Raw genomic sequence first — 22303 nt, 5'->3', positions numbered from 1 at the left:
CAGAATCTTTGCTAAGCCAAAATAAGCACAGTCTTAGCACACTGATTTCAGTTATAACGGGACATTGTCTAATACGTAGGCACGCCCAAAGGATGGGTGTACAAGCACACGACTTCTGTAGAGCTTGTCTTGATGAAGAAGAGGAAGAGACAATCTTACACCTTCTGTGCCATTTTCCTGCTCTATCCAGACGGAGATTTGCGATTATAGGCAGACAATTTTTTAACGAATTGGAAGATCTCAGTTCCGCAGAAATAGGAGGTATTCTGAAATTTTTGAAAAGCAGACACTGGTTTTAGGAGAAATAGGTAAAGCTCCCCACGCGGCATCACAATGGGCATGAGCCTGAGTGTGTCCCACAGGACAACCGCTTCAACCTAACCTAACCTACGTTTTAATTCCACGTTTTTACTAAGATGAATTTTGAAAACCACTGTAAGCAACATTAATATGACTCCCACATCAAAATATTCTAAGTGAGTTACGGTAAAATATGTCAAGCTTGCCAATGAAAATTTCACAAGGTCTGTCTGACAACGCTAGAAGTGCCCAAGGCCGGAAATATAAATAGCAGCCCATGTATGTGCTCCAAGACTCGGCACAGGTTGTTCAAGGAGTAGGCACACTTTGACGAAGAAAACGATTTCAACATTTGTGATACCAATGTAAAGGAAGACCGATGGAAGCAAAGGAGAAGGCGGAGGGAGATGGGTGTGGGGTGATTAGGAGGATGCTGATCAAGTTCATCAGATTTTTAATGTCAAGGCCTGGTAAGGAGAAGGTGATGAGATGATTCCACCTCATCCTTCATACATCTGACGCAAAAAGGGCTCGAAGTAATTCCAAGTCTCGCGTACACACCTTGCGGAGAGTGTCCTATGAGAACACCCAAGAAGTGCGAGAGCTCCGATTTTGTCAACCTAAGAAAATCATTCGAGCACCCTCGATCCGCACGTAGTCAGAAGGATTCCGCGACCTTAAAAGTTGGTGTACTTACCTAGCTCTCGCTGAGTTGGAGCGAAACCCATCCTTCCAGGAGCAGACCGCACGTGGTCAAGGGGATCCCAATACTCTCCCTCCTCGGGGAAATCACCTCACATGTAAGGCTCGGCATAATTATTCTTTAGTTCAAATCTAATCAACGCTTTCAAAAAAAAATTCGAAATTTCCTGTAAAAAGCTTGTTGGCTGCACAATATTCAAGCATACTGTATTAAGTAGTAAATAATTATTTTTATTATTTTTACTAAGTGTATGTACAAAAAGGTGTTTCGACTGAATATGTACAGTTTAATTGTGAACTGCCCTAATATTATTTGGTTTGGCTTATTTAAATTTAATAAATTTCATATTTAAAAACAAAAAGCTCCATCCCAACAAACACTTATATATATACGCTCGCATATATATGTATGCATATGACTATATAATAATTCTTTAACTGCATAATTTTTGCTCTCCAAACAAAACAGTAATATCATTGAGGTAGACACCCGCTAAGCTGCAAATATTGCCACGTACTCAAGTCATCTCACAATTTTCCCGGCGCGTAGAATTCGCTCCATATTTTCAGTTTATCCATACCAGGTAAATCGATGAACTCAACATTCTCACCAATATTCAGGCATTTGATTTCACCCACATCACGTGTGATCGGCTCGAATATCAGATTCTCCAGCATATCACAATTGGGATCACTGTTTGCTGCAAAACTTGTCCAAATATCGACCATTGTGCGTGTCACTTCGTGCTCTTTGGAGCCATGAACCGGCCGATGTGAGAACATGGCATAGTAGAGATAACACAGATCATCACCATGGCAGGTGCCACGCACATTGCGGCCACACAAAATATTACGAACGGCATTGCCTTCACGTGAGTCATAGTCGAAGCGGTAGACGTAGGTAGGAGCGGTGCTGTGGCGCTGACGTGCGAGCAATGTACGATAGATGGGTAGCCAGAAGTCGCGGTAGGAGTTCAGCTATTGAAGTGGAAAAGGGAGTTAGTAATATATTAAAATAATGTATAAAAGGGCGTACAATATTTGAGAACAACTAATTTTGAGGAAAATTTAATGAAACTTCACGAATTTTTTACACAACATTTACTTATTATATTTGTATCTATAAAAGCACTCAATAAAATTTCGAGTAGCTGCAATAACCTCCACGATCCGGGTCCGTAAACGATTGCATGCCCGAATCAAATGCTCTTTACTCATATGGACCATAACGGCTGCATTTAACCTTCAGAGAAGAAATGGTGTTACGAGGATGCCTATTGGTTTCAGACAAAAATGTTCTTCTTCTTGATTGGCGCGGTTTTGGCCGAGATTAAAAAAGCGCGCCAGTCGTTTCTTCCTGTGCTAAGCACCGCCAGTTGGGAGCACCAAATTAAGCCAAGTCCTTCTTCACCTGATCTTTCCAACGTAGAGGAGACCTTCCTCTGCTACCACTAACTGGTACCGCATCGAATACTTTCAGAGCTGGAGCGTTTATTTCCATTCGCATGACATGACCCAGCCAACGTAGCCGCTCTATCTTTATTCGCTGCGCTATGTCCATGTCGTCGTAAAGCTCATACAGCTCATCGTTCCATCGCCTAAGATACTCGCCATCACCAACGTGCAAAGGTCCAAAAATCTTCCACAAAATATTTCTCTCAAACACTCCAATACGTTAGGACGGGGGTAATGAGAGCCTTGTAGAGTGTTAGATTTTTTCGCCGAGAGAAGGCTTTACTACTCAGTCGCCTAAGTAGCACTTGTTTGCAAGTGAGATTCTACGTTGGATTTGAAGGCTGACATTGTTATCTGTGTTGATGATGGTTCCTATATAAACGAAGTCCTTTACAACCTCAAAATCAGAACTGTCAACAATAACGTGGGTGCTGATACGCGAGTGCGCCGACTATTTGTTTGATGACAGGAAGTACTTCGTTTTTGTCCTCGTACAGTACCAGACCCATTCGCTCAGGATCAATTACTCGGCCGTAAGTTCGATGTTCTCAGTTCGATTGATCAAATAACTTCTTGTTGTCATGTTTGCTCTTATACCGGAGGCCTTCATGGACAACTCGACGGATAAGACCCTTAAAAACATTAAGCTCACTCGCAAGGGCCCTCAGTGATTGCTTGCACTTGTTGAATAAATTCTGCAGATCGGACAATGTCAGAACTTTCCTTGCATTTTTGCGTTTTGCAACAGATTCTGCATCGACGCCTGATGCTTCCAACTAACGGCGAGCTTTATGAATGAATGAACGAATAAACGGACGTAATTAGGAAAATTAGAGATTTCTAATCGGTGTGATTTGCACATATTGCGACAGTAACTGCATGTCTCTTTATTTCTTGAGTTAATTTGTAGTCCTCTATGCCTTATCTGATAAAGAGAAAAATGAAAAATAATGGTTTCGGAAAGTTATAGCCACATATGTGCATGCCCTCAAGTACCGTACGCGCGCTGTATATTATATATTTTGTTGTTGTTTTTTAACACTCCACTCACATCCAGAAACTGCATCATTGTCTTACGCGAGCACTCCTCATCACCGAAATAAATCTCCTTGAGCCTGAGGCCACATGTCTCAGCCTTCTGTACATCGTCATGAATGTCCGCATCTGGTGGCAAGAGATTCTTGCAATTCCGCACTTCATCGAGCGTTGCTGGACGTCGCGTAATCTCTACAAAAATACGAATGATTATTAATTTCTAAATTGTAATTTGCACCTAAGATTTTACTCACCTGGATAAAATATTAAACCTTCGAAGCTGGTGCCTCCAATTATAATTGGTATATTATTGCTCCACGACTTTTTCATTAGCTCATATGGATGTTCATTCATCACACATTGTTCCGTCCAATATGGTTCTACAGTTGGCACAAAAGCAAATGGTATCCTGTGGTGTTTTTCGTCTTTTGTCAGCACCATTGCATTGCCACGCACTAAGTCGGGTCCTTTTGTGTTTAGTAAAAATTCAGACACCTCCTTATCTACGTCCGCTCCTTCATAGCCAAGTGCCTTGGCCAGCCGATAAGCCCATCGCCTGTTTGGTTGATTTGCCCAAGGACATAATGCGCTGCCAGACATCACAATTCCTTTGTGTATCAAGTCTTTTGACTGTTCGCTGAGTATACAAATGTGTGTGGAAGCACCACCGGCGCTCTCACCGAAAACGGTCACATTGTTGGGATCACCACCAAATGCTGCGATATTTTCCTTTACCCACCGCAATGCCAGTATTTGATCTTTTATGCCTGCATTGCCCGGTATGTTTACATCGGGATCGTCTAATGATAGAAATCCAAAGGGGCCGAGGCGGTAGGCGATAGTCACAAGCACGATATCTTTGGACATCAGAAAGTCCGGACTGTACATGTCACGTGAGGCTTCGCCAATCTGAAAGCCACCCCCATAAATCCAAACCATAACCGGACGATGCTTGTCGGGATTTATCTGTGAAGAAAAAAGAAAAGTATATGGAAAGTACAATAAAGCATTTATTACATTTTTAGAAGTGGTATTTGAATATGCATATAATGTTCTGATGATGTTCGCTGGGAACTGATTTAATAAGGAAATGACAACAGTAAGGAAACGCTAACACTCAATTGCCTTTACTTTTGACAAATTCAACTTTAATCTACACGGAAGAAGCTGAAAATAAGGCCCATTACCTGGATATTCTTACAGAACTAATCTGAAAGTTTTTTTAATTATGTATGGATGACGACCAACCGATGACTGAGTTGAGGTTCTATCATATTAACCGCTTCAAGCTGCTGATGAAGTTGAACAGGTGACAGCAGGCGTAGCTGATAAATGGGAGCCACGACACCGGTTGTCCTGTAAGTGCACCCGCTGACACTTTAACTTTAGACGATCCCTGGATCATCCTCGACCCACAAGTGGCCAAGATGATCTCGCGGTCTTAAAATTTGGTGTACTCGCCCAGTAATCACTGAATTGACGTGATACCTGCCTTTCCAAGAGCAGACCACATTTAGTCAAAGGGATCCCAATACTCTCAATTCAGGTGTAGCTACTGTCCTGCTGCTTAAAAGGTTAGGCCAAGCCATATATGTATTTTCAAGACGCATAACAAAAATTGAGTGACTTATATATAATATATACTGTATATCGTATGGCGCAGAAGCATCGCCGATGACAATATGCGGTGAATCTGCTCCAAAGAAAGCGAAGACAGTCCCATAGGCCGAAATGGTTGTGGGAATGTCGATTCTTTGGGATGCGAACAGTGTCATCCTCATGGATTTTTTAGAAGGAAGATTGATGAATAACTGGGCAATACTTCAGCGAGTTATTGGACCACTTTCACAAAAAATTGCAGTAGACCTGGCTGCATATGGCGAAAAAGAAGGTGCTGTTTCACCACGATAATGCACCAGCACATTCATCCGAAGTTGTTACCGCCAAACTGCACGAATTGCGTTATGAATTGCTGCCGTACCCCCCGTATTCACCCTATCTAGCTCCCTGCGACCTGTTCCCTAACATGAAGAAATAGCTCGCTGCCTCGCCGAGGCAGATGCGTATTTCGGAAAGTTCGACAAATCATATTTTATGGGCGGTGAAAAAAATGACCGGAGCGTTGGGAGAAGTGTATCTTTCAAAAAGGGGACTATGTTGAAAAATAACAAAAAGTTCAAAAAATGGTGTCTTCATTTCTAACCCGGGTACTCATTTATATTATATATATGTTATCCTACAAAATTATAAAGTATATATATATATAATTGTAAAAATAATCGGAGATATTATACGGTGCCGAGGAGACCGTTGATTTATAAACTTCGACAGATGGGAATATCTAGTAAAATAAAGAACCTGATAGAAAATATCTACGAGAATACTAGATCTGCAGTTTGGACGGGAAAAAAAGTATCCGACTATTTTGAAACCTGCACTGGTGTGAAACAAGGATGTCTCTTGTCGCCATTATTGTTCACTTTATACCTAAATGATTTTCACGAATATTTGGAAGGTGGACTATTGGTTGATGGCATGAATTTACATCTTCTCCTTTATGCCGACCATATTGTTCTCTTGGCGGATAACCCTAAAGCCATGCAATCCATGATTACTAATCTGGAGGGATACTGCGCTGAATAGAATATGGAAGTAAACTCAAATAAATCAGAGGTGACGATCTTTAGAAGAGGTGGACGACTTTCTCAGGCAGAAAAATGGTGGTACCAAGGTGAAGAAATTAAATTGGAGGCCAAATATAAATATCTTCGTGTCATTCTCACACCCAAAATGGCATTCGGCAAGTACTTAGAAGCCAGTAATACTTCAGTAAAAGCTAGTGTTAGTTGCACATGCAACAATTTCTTAGCTAAGCCATACATCTCATACAAAGCTAAATGGAAGCTGTTTCAGGCTGTGTCCACAGCCATACAAACATGCGCTGCTCAAATCTAGGGTTATACGCTGTTCGATGAAGTAAATAAACTTCAACGTTACTTCATTAAAAAAAATCCTCAAACTACCCTAATTCACTCCGAATTATGTAATAACATTAGAAACTAATTTAGAAGAGAGCCACATTTATTTTTTAGAACTACAAATGAAGTATATCTGGAAACCATTTATAAATACAATTGCAAAAGACTCCCACACAAGCTAACACAAGGCATCTTAGGTACAAATGTGTTTTGGCTTAAGCATCTGAACGACATGGGAATGGAGTTCGGTCTAAAGTTTGATGAAAACTTCACCGCTATAGACTGGCAAGACCGCTGTATGCAACTTCTTATCCAAATGAAAATAAAAGATCTCAACATGGCAAGACCAAAAGCACAGTCAAGCGCATCGCGAATTTATAAACATTTAGACTACTCAAAAGGGGAATCATATATTAAATAAGATATGAGACTAGCTGACATTACAATAATTTTCAGAGCAGGATGTAGTTTACTAAAGTTAAGCCACATATGGAAATACCCAGAAAATATGAACTCTCTGCAATTTAAACGAGGAAGAAGATATGCCGCACTTCTTAGGAAGATGTCCGGTACTGAAGGAGATCAGAACAAGATACGTAAACGCAGCGAAGCTAAATGAAGCAGAAGTAATAGATATACTTAATGGCCACAACTGGTAAGGACTAACTTGCTTTTATACTCAGTCTTACGCTATAGAAAATTTCTTATTGCAGAGCTTAATTTTTGTTAATTTTTGAGCTGTGACATAAATTTATTATTTCTTTCTGTATTTATATACAATATTTAAATGAATTATTGTATAAATTTTTGAAATGTAAGTTGCAATATTTATAAATAAATAAAGAATTACTACTACTATTACACCTTAAAGAACTAGGTAGGTATGTAGGTAAGATGGCAAGAGTACCCCAGGTACACTACAAGTAGCACTTACGTGCCGTTTTGATACCATAATGTGGTGGTACCTATGAAAGGATTAAGGGGGAGATAAAACCGTCTACAGCCATCCAGTGCTGTTGATGTAGCGGAGGAGAGAAAAGGGATCTAGGCTGGAGAATTTCATCAAGTCATCCCCAAAGGGGACGCTGAGGAATCTGAAGCCCCTAGCCGTCAAAGCCGGACATTTGCAGAGAAAGTGTTCCACAGTCTCTTTCTCTGCAGGATCCCCACAGCTTCTGGAATGGGGGTTGTACGGAATTCCAAGCTTCTCCGCATGAGTGCCGATCACCAAGTGACCAGTGATCACCGCAATGAGTTTGGAAATTGAATGGGGAATTGAATTGTTCCCATCACCTTAAGCGTTCTGTTTATATCGTATTGAGGCTACAGTGCTTTTGAAATGGCACACGATGAGACAGACCACCATCTGTCTTTCGCTTTTCTTAGAAAGAAGTTGTGTAGTTTCCCTTTAACGACGGGCAAGGGGATACCGATGTCTGAGAAGGGGGCAGCTGGATCCGGTTCTTAAAGAACTAACTATATACCAAAATTTTCAACATTCAAAAAATTTCAGAATTATTAGTTTTTTTTCTTATTATACTTAAATCTCCTTTCTCTTTAAGTTCTTTACTACTTTAAAAGTAAAATGTCTAGCAAAATTTATCAGTGAAAAAATATAACGCTATAAGCATAAATTTAATTATGAAGTATAGTCAGACAAGGACTCAAACCAAACGAGAGATTTTTCTACACAAACATATTTTTTTTTCAAAAAGTTTTTCCTTTTTTTAAGCAATGACCCTGCTTTTGAGTCAAATCTATTGGGTTGTTCAGAAAGTAATCTCGTTTTTTCGTGGATATATCGAGCTTCGAGGTTAAACCCAGGCCTTTCAGGTGGCCATAATCAGTTGAATTCGATAAATTTAACCTCTCACTGATCTCACGTGTTGTTATTCGCCGGTTTGCAACAACTTATGCCTTTATCACGTCTTTATCAACTTCAAACGGCCTTCCAGAACGTGGTGCATCTTCGACATCAAAATTACCGGATAGAAATTTTGCAAACCAGTTCTGGCATTGGCGTATTTTCAGCACATCTTCTCAATACACATCGCATAATTTCTTTCTGGCTTGAACAGCATTTTTATCTTTTCTATAGTAAAAAAGTAAAATATGACGAAAATGCTGCTTATTGCTCTCCATATTTAAAAGGGCACCGACCAAAAACTATTGTATAAAATCAATTGAACTTATTTACACACAAGCCTTGCTATATCAGCTGTGAAAACATATAATGACAACGCGACTTAAGTGTGAAGTTAGCTGTGAAAAAATACAATTAAATCCTCTGCGGGAAAAAACGAAATTACTTTCCGAACAACACAATATTTGCATACTCATAAATTTTGCCCAAAACAAGTTTATCAATTCCCAAATGTATCAGATACTCACATTCTTTGTAAAAACATTCAGGTACAAGCAATCCTCGGATCCTTTATATTTGCGAAATAAAACATAGGTCTGCAGTGGTTTCTCGGCGGGGCCAGTGCCATCTAGAATACCATTCCATGGTTCAGCTGGTTCCGGGGCACGAAAACGCAATTCCCCCACTGGAGGTTTGGCAAAAGGGATGCGTTCAAAACTGAAATAAGAATCACCCCAAATGGTGAGACGTTTCACGCCCTTCACTTGGCCTTTGGTGGTCTTGACCACTTCGTAAATGCTGGTTGTGTGTTTACTTTGCTGATACTTGAATTCGAGAACCCTGAAAATAAAATGGAAAAAAATGAAAAATTAAATGAACATTAAATGCAAACGTTACTGAATTATTTATAGTGATTTTATGTAAAACTCAAATGAAACCAGTCACTTTCTGGTGATAAACACGCACATATTGTGTAAGCGATGACAAGCGAAACGTGATAATCGCAAATAATATGTGGCAATAAAAGCGCAAATAAGGAAAATAAAACATTAATTTATACAATACAATCGCTTTGTGCTTTAGTTGCATCTACGACTATGTAGCGATGGCGATAGCAATTCGTAAAGCCATTTGAGCTATCAGCGGTTTTTTAAATGGGCGCGCACATTTTTCTCCAAACTACGCCTTTTCAGTTTTATTTTTAACCCATTTACTGTAAATTGTCTATAGAAGTGTGTATTTGTTGTGCCGGCACTTCTCCATAAGTAGCCAGCTACTTGTCATGCCAAAGACTTAAGGCACAAACCTGAGCAAGTGCAGGGAGTTACTGATGACAAGTCATTAAAGTGACATAAGTGTAAAAAAAACATCGTAAAATACTACCTAATAGTGAAGCTAATCCCGGGATCCCGTCATACTAGGTATTTTTTAAGTATCGAAAATCTCGGTATGATTTATTAGTTTTTTTCAATTTAAGTGTGGAGGAGAAATTTATAATAAAATTTGTTTGAAAGAAAATTATCATTAATAAAAATTAGAGAATTTCCCTACTGCTTTACTTCCAAAATACTTTACTATTTTACAGACATATTTTACATCTAGCGAAACATAAAATTTCCTTTTCTTTGACTCAGATTAATGCTCTTACCCAAAGAAAAAGTTTAACAAATAAGTGAAGGCTTTTCTATCTGATCGATGCTCTTAAACTTAAATGTAAGTACGATTTGAAAAATGTGTTGATCTTGAACTACATAGTTTCTGCAAAACCTATTTGCTTTTAAGTAATAAAAAAGTGTATGTTCCAGCACTATACGAATATTTTAAGCCTTCTAAATCTTAGCAAAATTAAAAGGCTTAAGGGGGTATTCTAGTCTAGAAATTTGAAAAAATCGAAATTTTTTTTTCCAACATTCGATAGTTTAAATAATCAAAAATATCTACCTAAAAAGATTTTTCAAAATTCAAATTATTTTCGAAGTTACAACTATTTTAGTGACGCGACAGCTAGACTGGTTTGAGCGGACGGCTGTAACAAGAGGCAGGTAACGTAAAACTTTAAACGTGTTTTTCTTGAAACTACTACTTTCGATACGGTCGGCACGATATCTCAAGTTCTAATCAATCGATTTGCTTGAAGTGGATCATGGATACTCCTTAAATATGTCTCTATCGCATGACGCACGAAAAACTGGAAATTTCAATTTTTTAATATGTGTAAACAATTCGAGAAAGCTTAAAAATTAGGAAAAAATCGACCTGAAGTTTTGAGTAGCCGCCATTTTATGAAAAAAAAAATGTTTCCCCTTTTTACGTCATACGATAATGACATTGATATTAATTAAGAATTTGCCATCTTTTTTTTCAGATGACCACAAGGGTAGAAACCGTGACGACAAGGACACCGCCTTTTGTTTCCCCGTCCACTTCAAGGACGCATAATTCCATGAAAATTTATTTATTTTTTTAAATTCATTTTATGTGCTCTTAATATATAAATAGATAAATGATAAAAAAATGGATAGTAAAAATATCAATAGCTTTGTTTTTATTTGCCGTCAAAAACTGCTCGAAGTTCGGTCCTCTAGAACCCCCTTAAAGAAATTTGGCCAAATTTGAGAAAGTTATGTCCTGATGAACCCCAAAAGTTCGGGATGACATTAAAAATCAAAAGACTTTTATAACTTTCTCCGGATTTAAGAGTGTTATAACCCGGGATCAATCCCAGATTTACGTGATTATATTAAAAATCAAAAGTATTACTGATATTTCAGCGGATTTGCGAGTATTATAAGCCAGGATGAGTCCCAGAATTTCAGGACTGCGTTAAAAATCAAAAGTCTTACTGAAATTTCACCAACATTAAGAACTTTACAGCCCTGGATAAGTCCCGGAGACTTGGGATTTTCCGAAATTTCGGAATTGCATTAAAAATAAAAAATCCTACTGAAATTTTACCGACTTTAAGATTTCTATAACACTGGGACTGCATTAAAAATCAACTTTCTATAACTTTCTCTGGGGATCAATCACGGTTTTACGGGATTATATTAAAAAATAAAAGTCTTAGTGAAATTTTACCGACTTTAAGAAATTTATAAATCGGAATAAATCCTGGAATTTCGGGATGTCATTAAAAATCAAAAGATTTATCAAAATTTTACCGAGTGTTCAAGAGAGTTATAACCAGGAATCAATCTCAGATTTATGGGATTATATTAAAAATAAAAAGTACTACTGATATTATATCGACTTTAAGAATTTCGTAGCCCGGGATAAATCCCGAATATACGGTGTTGCATTAAAAAAATCCCGAAATTCTGGCATCGGCAATCAACAAACCGCTACTAATATTGACTTTGCATCAAGGAGCTCTCTAGCTTTTATGCATGAGCAGGTAAGCAAGGTACTCGATTACTTAGTAAAAGTTAGCACAAAATTGCTTATTCGCCACTTGCCGTGCAAGGCAAATATTTTTATGCATTACAGGTTTTACTTTTGTTAATTATTTTATTGTTTTTATCATAAAACACTATTGTATTGTAAGTAGTAAAGCAGTTTTAAATTTGTATTCACGTAAACAATCAACTGCTTCAGCAGCTACTATGTACTATATATCTGCCAGAAAATTGTTGCAAACATATTTACATATACGTGACCTATTAACCCACCTCTATATGACTTGATTTATCACCAAAACTCATTGATATGTAGCGGAAATTATTTGTGCATTGTCTTATACAAGCAGGCCGAAAAGCTTAGCTTAACAGAAAAAATAGGTTTGAAGACGAGTGCGCGGCCATTTTTAAAAAAGGCCTATTGTTGATTGTGACTGGGCTCAAGGTAGTGGGAAAGGGCTCAAGCTCTCAGATCGAACGACTGTTGTTGTTTTAGATGCTGTTATAGGACCGCTTGTCTTTAAAACACCTTCACTGATGCATTCTCGAACGACATTGTAAAGCTGTTTGCTTGCTTGTATGTAGCCTATTAATTCCGAGGCAGATCAAAGAATTTATTTAATTAAATTTTTACATGATTTCAGTCCCAACAGCGATGACATTTGATCAGAATTTAATAGAAAGGCTGCAGAATTGTGGAACGAAAAGTATAGCTCAACTATAGGTTAGTCAATGAGGCCTTTGACAGCAAATGATAATCAGCCCTATCATGCAATTCATCATAGAATGTTTTTCGTAGAAACTAAAAAATTGTAATCGAATAGCTCCGAACATACATTCGAAATTTGTAGAGTAGCACTCACCGAATACACTTGTAACGTCAAATCTCAGAGTTTCGAACAATTTTTCTACTACGACGTTAGACTAATGAACAAAAATTACAATGAAAAGAGGATTTAAAAGGCAACAAATAAAAAAGCTGTAAAATGTAAGTCCTATATTAACTAAATTGTAAAAAAAAAGAAATGTTTGAAGTATATGTAAAGCGTTTTTCAGTAAGAGCGCTTCAACTTTTTTTTGAATAAAACACAAACGGTTTGACTTTTTTAACTAATTTTTTTTTTATTATCGAGTTTGAACATATACATTTAAGTATGAAATTCGATTTCTTTTGCATGACCACCGCGTGCACGTTTTACGAAGTCCAATCGTTGAACCCAATTTTCGACCACTATTTTGCATAAATCGGCCGAAATTCCAGCAATTTCGCGTTCAATATTGGCTCTGAGCTCACAAATCGTCGCCGGCTTGTTACTGTAGACCAATGACTTCACATAACCCCAAAGAAAATAGTCTAGAGGCGTCAAATCACACGAGCGCGGCGGCCATTCGACCGGTCCATTTCTGGAAATAATGCGCTCATCGAACTTACTCTTCAACAAATCAATTGTAGCGTGTGCTGTGTAGCTTGTGGCCCCGTCCTGTTGAAACCACATGTCGTCTAAGTCCATACCGTTCAATTGCGGCCAAAAATAATCGTTTATCATGTCGCGGTATCGATTTCCATTCACAGTAACGTGGCGATCCTTCTCGTCAACGAAAAAATATGGGCCAACGGTGCCTCATGAATCACGTGTGGATTGCTTTCTGCCCAGTAACGCATATTTTGCTTGTTGACAAAGCCATTGAGCCAAAAGTGAGCTTCATCACTGAAGATGATTTTTTGGCCGTAATGCTCTTAAAGTAGCAGCAACAGAACGATTATTTTCATAAAAAATTTGCACGAGTTGCAATCGTTGCTCAAGTATGTAGCGTTCCATGATGAAATGTATACTGATGAAGTTTACAAATGACAAGCGAAAAATAAAAAACATTGCGTCGTTCACCCTCCCTATCGGAAAAAAGTTGAAGCGTACCTATTAAAAAACGCTATACTTTTATGTGACTTCCACAGGTGTAATGTTGTAACAACACGGCAGCAGTATGCCACTTTGTTGACGCCAATAAAGGAGAAATCAATCATGCCATTGATACTGTAGTAGCTCTTCCGGTTGTAATAGATGAATTTATCTTCAGTGGGCGAAATAATTTTTATGTGCGTCCCATCCTCACACAAAATGATGCCAGGAAATCTATAAGTATTTTTGATAGAATTCCATCTTGATTTGCCGTTTTTCATTGGCACTGGTGTGGAGATTTACCCACGGAGGACACAATCGTGTTTTTAGTGACGCCAATACGTCTTTTAGTACATATCTAAATGTCCACTGGCCCATTGGCACGTCGAAATCTTTGCCAACTCTGTGCTGATAGCCTCCCTCCGCAAGAAACCGTAAAACAGAGGAGAACTAGAGTTGTGGACGAAGACCTCGCTGAGCTTGCGCTGTCTTCAATAAAACTCGAAACTTATGTGAATGCAGCTTTATTTAAATGGTAATTTTTGATAAATCTATTTTAAACCGTATTTAAGTAAACTGTTTCTTTAACAAAAAGGCAAGCATTTACATTGATTCGCGCATATCGAGAGGGTTGCTTGCATCTCTCAATATTTTTCACTCAATTCTGAAACTCCGTCTGCTTCTCTCACTTTTCTTCTCCAATAACACAACCGCACATGTCAACGAATAGATTTTAATTTGAAAATTCAAACCGTGGATTTGAGAGGAAAATATTAAGGCATTTTTCCCAATTTTGCATCAAATTTTAAAACTAAATTTATATGGTTTTTATTAGACAAAGAGGTATACTTTTCTACAACAATAATAAGCATTAAAAAGAATAACTAAATTTATATGGTTTTTATTAGACAAAGAGGTATACTTTTCTACAACAATAATAAGCATTAAAAAGAATAATCAAATAGTAGTATGTTTTGTAGTTTGAAGCTGTTGGGTTGTTCAAATTCTACTTACAGTAAATTTTGAAGTTTTCAATATGGTTTCACGTGAAAAAAAAGATATATTATATATGGAGACGATTTGTTTGCCGTTGATTGCGATGAAAGAGGGTTAGATATTGATAATATTGATAGTGATATTGACGATAGTGATACTACGAGTATAGTAATAATTCTATACGACCTAGCGATGATGAAAGCGAAATTGATTATAAAGAAGAAATTATATACCTCAAGGGACTGAAGTCGACATTCCACCTACTATAGAACCGTTTTCGGATCGAACGAATCGAGTTAAATATTTTAACGGCGTTGAAGGATCTCTGGATGTGTTTCTTCATGATAATTTCTACGAAATGATGGTAACAGAAACCGATATCACCATCAAAACGTCGAAAAATACCTTAAAAAGAAGATAACTATAAAATGGACGGATCTCACTATTAGTGAAATCAAGAAATTTTTAGGATTACTAATTCTCATGGGCCAATTTCCAAAAAGCACTATCGATGAATATTGGACAACAGATCCATTATTAGAAACACCAATATTTCCAAAGACAATGAGTCGTGATAGATTTAAAGAGATATGGAGATGGTGGCACTTTGTGAACAACGATGAAATGGATGAATCGAGCGACCGTCTATTTAAAATTCAACCTGTTTATGAGAGTTTGGTTGAAAAATTCAATACTATATATACACCAAGAAGAGAGATTTCACTAGACGAAAGCATCATACTATGGCGTGGAAGATTGGGACTTAAAATTTGCAATGTGTCGAAAATTATTAAGTACGGAATCTTGGTGAGAGTTGTGGCTGAATCGAAAAGTGGCTACATTGGTAATGTGAAAATGTATTGTGGAGAAGGAAGGAAACTGGCGGAAACAATATTAGATTCTTACTCCATATACAGACAAATATTATCATATGTTTACTAGGGCGGCCGTTATTCATTTGGAAAAAATAAAACACCTTAGAGAATTAAAGTTTAGCTACTCTTTGCTTATTTTTTTTAAATTTGACCTTCACAATACTGTGATCAAATTATTATTTTCAAGTGATTCTGATCATCAGTAGAGTGTAAAGACGCTTAAATCTAATCGAATGATTGCAATGATGATTGAAATGAAAAAAGAATTATAACTAACTTTAATAAATTATGTGATCGTACTTTTTGAAAATCGATGATTTTTTTAAGTTGAGGCTCAAGTCGGGACCTCTAAAACAATTCAGATTGGCTTGGAGTTTAATATCGGGTCAATCCATAAGTTCGTGCGTTTTTTAAAGGTGGTTTTAAAATTAATAAAAAAGATGTTTAAAGGATTTTTTAATCAATAATATATTTTCCTTCATTATTTACAATGTCTTCCCAACGTTTAGGCAAATTTTTAATTCCCTGCTCAAAAATTTATTTGTCCTTGGAGCCAAAATACGCTTCGATATCCCTTTTTATAGCTTCTTTTGAGGAGTAGTTCTTGTTACTCATATGGGATTAAAGTCCACGAAAAAGGTGATTATCACAAGGTACAATATCCGGAGAGTATGGTGGATGCGGCATTAGCTCCCATCCGAGCTCGTTCAGCTTGCCTTATGTTTGCCTTGCGGTTGAGGTCTTGCGTTCTAGTGGTGAAACAAAACTTTGCGTCTATTCACTAAAGACGGTATCTCATTCAGGTTTGATAGCTGATGGGAATAATAATCAGCACTTATCGTTTGGTTTGGTTCCAGAAGTCCATAATAAGCAATACCGGATATATCCCACCAAATAGACAGGAGAATCTTCTTGGGGTGAAGGCCATTTCTGGGGGTCGGTTCTGGTGTTTCATCTTTATCTAACCATGGGCGTTTGCGAACAGGATTATTGTAAAGGACCCATTTTTCAATCAAAAAACTTTCATTTTCAAGCCGTTGCAACAGCTGAGAACACACATTCACTCTCTGCTGAAGGTTGGCGACGGAAAGTCTATGCGGAACCCATTTTCCCAGTTTTGAAACCTTTCCCAACTGAACCAGGTGGCTGTGAACTGTTCCATGCGATGAATTTGACCTCTGAGCTATCATATCGACTGTCAAATTTGGCTCAGCTTTCACGAGTTCGAGCAAGGTTTCGGAGTTAAGGACTTCAGAACGACCAGCGCGCGTGGCATCCTCCACGTCGCAGTTACCACTTCGGAATTTTGAAAACCACTTTTGCGCAGTCCTTGCACTCACGGTATCCTCTCCGTGAACAGTGTTTATTTCTGCAGCATCAGTTGTTGCATTTTTACCACTTTTATAAAAAAAATACAAAATATGCCTTTTATACACGTTCGAAGATTCCATTTTATTTTTTAACAACACGTGATAGAATCCGCGATTATAATCATTTGTTGAATGCACAATATATCAAAGAAAATACAAATAGTTCCGTTATATTCCGCGAATAATTTTTTGTATGCAAAAATCTTGAAAATTATGGGTACAATACGCACGAACTTATGTACTGACCTGATAATACAGAACTTTATTTACCAACTTATTATCTCAAATATAATTCAACAATGAATAGCCACTAAGTTTTGATTTTTTTTAGTACTATGTTTTTTGCATTATTTTTTCTTTGTTGCTTTTTTGTTTTAAATTATTCCAAGCACGACTTCTGTCCATATACCTATGTATATATAATATAAATTATTTCAGCTATTCCCAGTACAATGTTCACATACTATAATTACCCTGACTTTGCAAAATTAAAACTTGTTCGCACGCCTACTGTTTAATCTAAACTTATTAGCAATCCAAAGTTCACAAGCGTCGATAAGAAATCTTCAATTGAATCTCATTAATTATGACAATTCCCAGCAAACATTCAGAATCAGAGTCATGCAGCCACAAAGCTGAAATCGTCACAATGTTTACTCGATACTCTTTGTTTGTTGTTGTTAAACAAGTTTATTAAAATACTTTATTGCTATTAAAATCTTCAGAGTATGCAAAGGTAAATAGTGCGAATTCAAAGAAAACAACGACATATTTCACATTGAAGCAAGCGCTTGAATTTATGCTTCCCGTCATCTAAAATAAGTACACAATATTAAAAAAATCATTTCATTGTGAAATTAAATGCTATTTTAAGATGTTGTATTAATATTTTGTAAGAATATTTATTAGTATTCCATTTCTTTGTTTCTCGCAGCGATTACTGCTTCCAGTCTGGAGAAAATGGAGTCAATCGATTTGTGTAGCAATGGAATTATCAGCCTACTCCAAATTTCCTTAATTTCTTCGATTGTCACATGTCCTTTTCTCTTCTTATTGATTGTCCTTATTTGTTTGATAAGAAACTAAATATTTTCAATAATGTTTAGATCTGGATTTTGAGATGGCCAAAGCAGAACAGTTTAATTTACTTCACTCCAAAATTTTGTATGTAGCCTACCCATGGGGCATTTTGTAAAATCATGTTTTTAAAATCCTGTCGTTGTTTGAGAAAAGGTTGTTGGCTGAAGTGAATGCATGATTATTAAGAATGCCAATGTATCCGGCTGGGTTTAGAATACCGTCAATGGGCACAAATACTGGTAGAAGGACCCGGACCGCCAAAACATAACTGAAGTGCATCCGGATCTGTTAAGACGTGGCACTGCCCTACCACGTAGGTTTTGTGACAAATACATGAGTTTTCTTGCACCTTGAAATTGAAAGGAGGACTAATCTGTCAACAACATGTTATGCCAGAACTCAATTTTTTTTTTATGAACTCCTTAGAAAAGGCAAGGCGCTTGGATTTGTTCGCTGGACTTATATCGATCAGTTTACGTACAACAAAAGCTTTGATTTTTGTGCTTTTTAATCTGCCCCGTACTGTTGCTTCACTTAATGCTTTTCCAATCAATCATACGCAGTTTGCTGCGAGGACAAATAACATTTTTAACAACAAAAACAGAGGCAAATTGTGACAATTTCAGTTTTGTATAAGGGCTTTTAACTATGGGTGTAAATGCGTCATAATAAGCTCGTTTGAAAATCTGCAGTGAAGGTGCTTCGCTTCTTTAAAAATGCGAGTCAAAATATAAGTCATATTTGGCTATTATTGGCTTCGTAAACGACTGTTTTCTGATCAAGACTCTTTTCAGTCCAATAAGTCTGAATACGAATCCTTTATGAATTTAATTGACAAAGGCCATACAATATTTCGTCTTCTTAAAAATACCTTTACTGCCTCGCGCGTTGCGCTTATTTCACATCAAAATTCTGCCTTGAAAATTCTGAGAACCGTACGCATAATGAGAAGAAGTGCGAACCTCAGAAGGTTAAGTACTACAACTTACAGCCAGTGGCTTATTGACAAATTTATTTGTATCTTATTCAATTTTAGTAATGAAATTATGAAAATTTTATGAACAATATAAATTCAACTTCCAAACTTTATACAATATTATATATACAAATTAAAAAAAAAAAAATCAACGAATTTGAAGGATGTCAAGGATGCCGTTTTATAGCGACAGTAATCGAAGTTTTGTCGGTAAAAGATGGACCGCAGACATCAAATACCGGTTTTAGCTGAGTATCAGGGCATTTAGGTAATTAGGCAATCAGGGCTATTATTTATTGAAAAAAAAAGTGTTACATTCCTAACTCAAATATCAAGACAATAAGAGTAACTGCGAACGCATTAGTGGCAACTAGCATTTCAACCTGCCTTTCTTGTTCTTCTCCTTAAAAATTCCATTATTTGTCATTCAATGTTGTCATCGAAAATTTTTCTAATCTGCTTAAATTAATGAGAATTGAGTCTAGTTGGGGGCTCTCGCCTAGAGTTGTATTTTGGCTCTATAATATCATAATAAAGCCAATCCTGTTATATGGAGTCGTTGTCTGGTGGAACTCATTGGAGAGGACGATATCAGTTAAAAAGCTAGAGAGAGTTCAGAGGTCTGCAATCATCGCAATCAGTGGGGCGCTTCGAACTACTCCTACCCTGGCACCTAATGTAATTTTAAATGTGGTACCTATAGACATCGCAGGCAGAATTGCCGCTGCACGTACCGCAATCAGACTGAGGGGCTTGGGCTATAAGCTCAATTTCACATATGGGCACTCAAGCATTCTCAGAGACTTTGAGTTCATCCCCTCGTCAGATCAATGTGTGCTTTCGCTTAGTCCAAGCGAAACTTTCTCCACCCACGTTCCACCAAGGGAGGAGTGGACCGGGGGCAACACTTGGGAACGGGCCTTGTTAACCTGTTCACGGATGGCTCGAAGCTGGGCGGTAGGATTGGAGGAGGAGTATTCTGCAAAGAGCTCCCCATCAAACTCAAATTCAGGCTAGTGGATCACTGCAGTGTGTTCCAAGCAGAGGTGGCCGCAATCAAAGAAACAGTTGACTGGCTACTTACTTGCGTAATAACTGTTATGAAGGTAAATATTTACTCCGATAGCCAAGCGGCAATTAGGGCCCTAGGCTCTATGATGGTGCATTCGAAACTGGTCAGGGAATGCCTGGTCTCTCTCTCGAATGCATCATAATTCTTCGATATAAAGATAATTTGGGTAATTGGTCACAGTGACATTACTGGAAACTGCAAAGCCGAAGAGCTTGCCAGATAAGGAACCTGTGAGGTAGAGTGCCCGCGAAAGGAGAGGATCGGGATCCCCTTTACAACCTGCGCTCTACTTCTGGAAGGATGGGCTTTGCACCAACTCAGCGAGCGCTGGATAAGTACACGAACGTGTAAGGTGGCGAAGTCCTTCTGACCACGTTTGGATAGGAGGCATTCGACGGATATTCTGAGGATGACGAAATCTCATCTCTCAAATTTCGTTGGCATCCTCACGGGGCACTGTCCGCGGGATATACCTACATGCCGTGAGACTCGGAATTACTTCGAGTCCTTTTTGCGTCAACTGTATGGAGGATGAGGTGGAATCATCTCAGCACCTGCTCCTCAGCCGACCAGCTCTCGCGGGACTACGATTCAAGCGTCTTGGTTCTCACTTCTTTTCGGCGCCTGCTGATATGGCAAGTATTGAAAACAAAAACCTGATGAACTTCATCGGCAGCATAAAGAGGTTAACACAACCGCTGACTAGTCACCGTTCGTGGTCGACAAACAGTCAACCTTCCCCATCCCTTCCCTTTCTCCCCCTTTTTCCTTCTCCTCTTTTTCCCCTCTTGCAATGGTATCAGAAAGGATGAACCAAACTTCTTTCGTAAAAGTGGGCCCACTCTCTGGGTAACCATCACTACCTAACCTAACCTAACCTAAGTCTAGTTGTTAATCCGCAGTAGTTATACATAAATTCTGAGATAGTTCCGAATTAAGTCGTTAATCCCGATTAACGCCACCGTCTGTCTGAGCTATTATAGGCCACTGAATTTTTCTATAATAAAGTTCAAATTTGGAATGTCCCAAAAATCGCGTTTTTTCCCTTTGTCACTTTGAACTCTTACATATTCACGAACTCTCTAAGCCAGATGTAAGCTTGAGTATAATTTGCGAGTAAATCAGTGAATCGATTTCGAAATGTTCAAGCACTCAATTATTTAGCTGACGTCGCTTCAAAAACGATAATCACTTAGCTTCAATTCTGGCATCAATTGGATCTCGCAGGTACTCGTGTGTAAGCCAAGTTGTTTGCTATAAAATTGATGAGCCTAATCGTTAGCCATGAACAGTGAACTTTTTCAATTTCACATTTTGTTGCAACTTGGCAATTTTGTAGTATATTGGGAGGGGAGGGGGTGATATTTGGGGTGTTTGCAAACGCTTTTGCAAATTGAACTTTTTTTTCAGATTATTATTTATCAATTTTTTATGGATCTTTAACTCGAGATTTACCGATCACTCGAGATAACGATCGTAGGGAACGAATTAAAGTTTTGGATGGATTAGGCACGTATTGCGCATGCCGAAAGAGCGAAATGCTAGGAAAGCTTTTATTCTAATACCCACTGGAGGAAGAAAAAGACAGCGCCCACGAAAGAAATGGTTTGATGACGTCGAATCAGATCTTATGGAAATGAACGTACACGAATGGAGAAATGAAGCCATGTATAGAATAAAGTGGAGAAAAATTGTTGATGAAGCTATAGTCCATTACGGACTGTGAAACGAAGAAGAATTAAAGTTTAACAATATCTTTTTTGAAAATGGCAGAACTTATTTTTATTACAAATTTTCAAATAATATTTTTTCGTTGCGGTTGTTTTACCCGAAGTGAATAAACGAAATTTATAAAGCAATTTTTTTAAGCCTGCAGGTGGTTTAAGAAATGCTTTAAGTAAAAAAAATGCGTTTGAATTTTCTCAAGAAATTAATTTTTTTCAATTTTTGACTATTTGGCTCATGTGGTATTTGTGGATTATTGTGGACTATTTGTTTTACAAAATACTATCGGCACGCGAACAACTGACCTTGAAATGATAATTTGCTGTTGTAGTGTATAAATTCAAATGAAATAAATGTTTTTTCATTTCACGTTACTACTCGTTTCGACACCATCTAGAAATTTTGTCACTTTATTTTATTTCTTGATGTGGTACTTCCAGTAGACTTAGTCGAAATGTCTTTAACTAAAGCAGAAATTACGCGGTTTCAAAAATACCAAATCATTTTATTGAAAACTGTTACAAAATCTGAATTAATGAAGATAAGCTAACGTCAAATGTAGAAGGAGCACAGATTTAATTG

General features: G+C 37.7%; 1 protein-coding gene across 2 annotated transcripts in view; it reads right to left on the bottom strand.

The window, feature by feature from the left end:
* Positions 1–1210: 1210 nt before the first annotated feature.
* Positions 1211–22303, bottom strand: part of LOC129236063 (esterase B1) — a 37861-nt gene continuing 16768 nt past the window's right edge. For both annotated transcript variants that reach the window (XM_054870251.1, XM_054870252.1), the window contains exons 3-6: positions 8862–9174; positions 3747–4458; positions 3509–3684; positions 1211–1980 (exon numbers count right to left, since the gene is read on the bottom strand). In XM_054870251.1, coding sequence (XP_054726226.1) covers positions 1531–1980; positions 3509–3684; positions 3747–4458; positions 8862–9174 — 1651 coding nt within the window. In that variant the 3' untranslated portion in view covers positions 1211–1530. The remainder of the gene's footprint in view (positions 1981–3508; positions 3685–3746; positions 4459–8861; positions 9175–22303) is intronic.

This window comes from Anastrepha obliqua, chromosome 1, assembly GCF_027943255.1.
Source record: "Anastrepha obliqua isolate idAnaObli1 chromosome 1, idAnaObli1_1.0, whole genome shotgun sequence".
Classification (NCBI taxonomy): Eukaryota; Metazoa; Arthropoda; class Insecta; order Diptera; family Tephritidae; genus Anastrepha; species Anastrepha obliqua.
The sequence above is the reverse complement of the archived record's forward strand: the minus strand, read 5'-3'. Positions and strand labels throughout refer to the sequence as shown.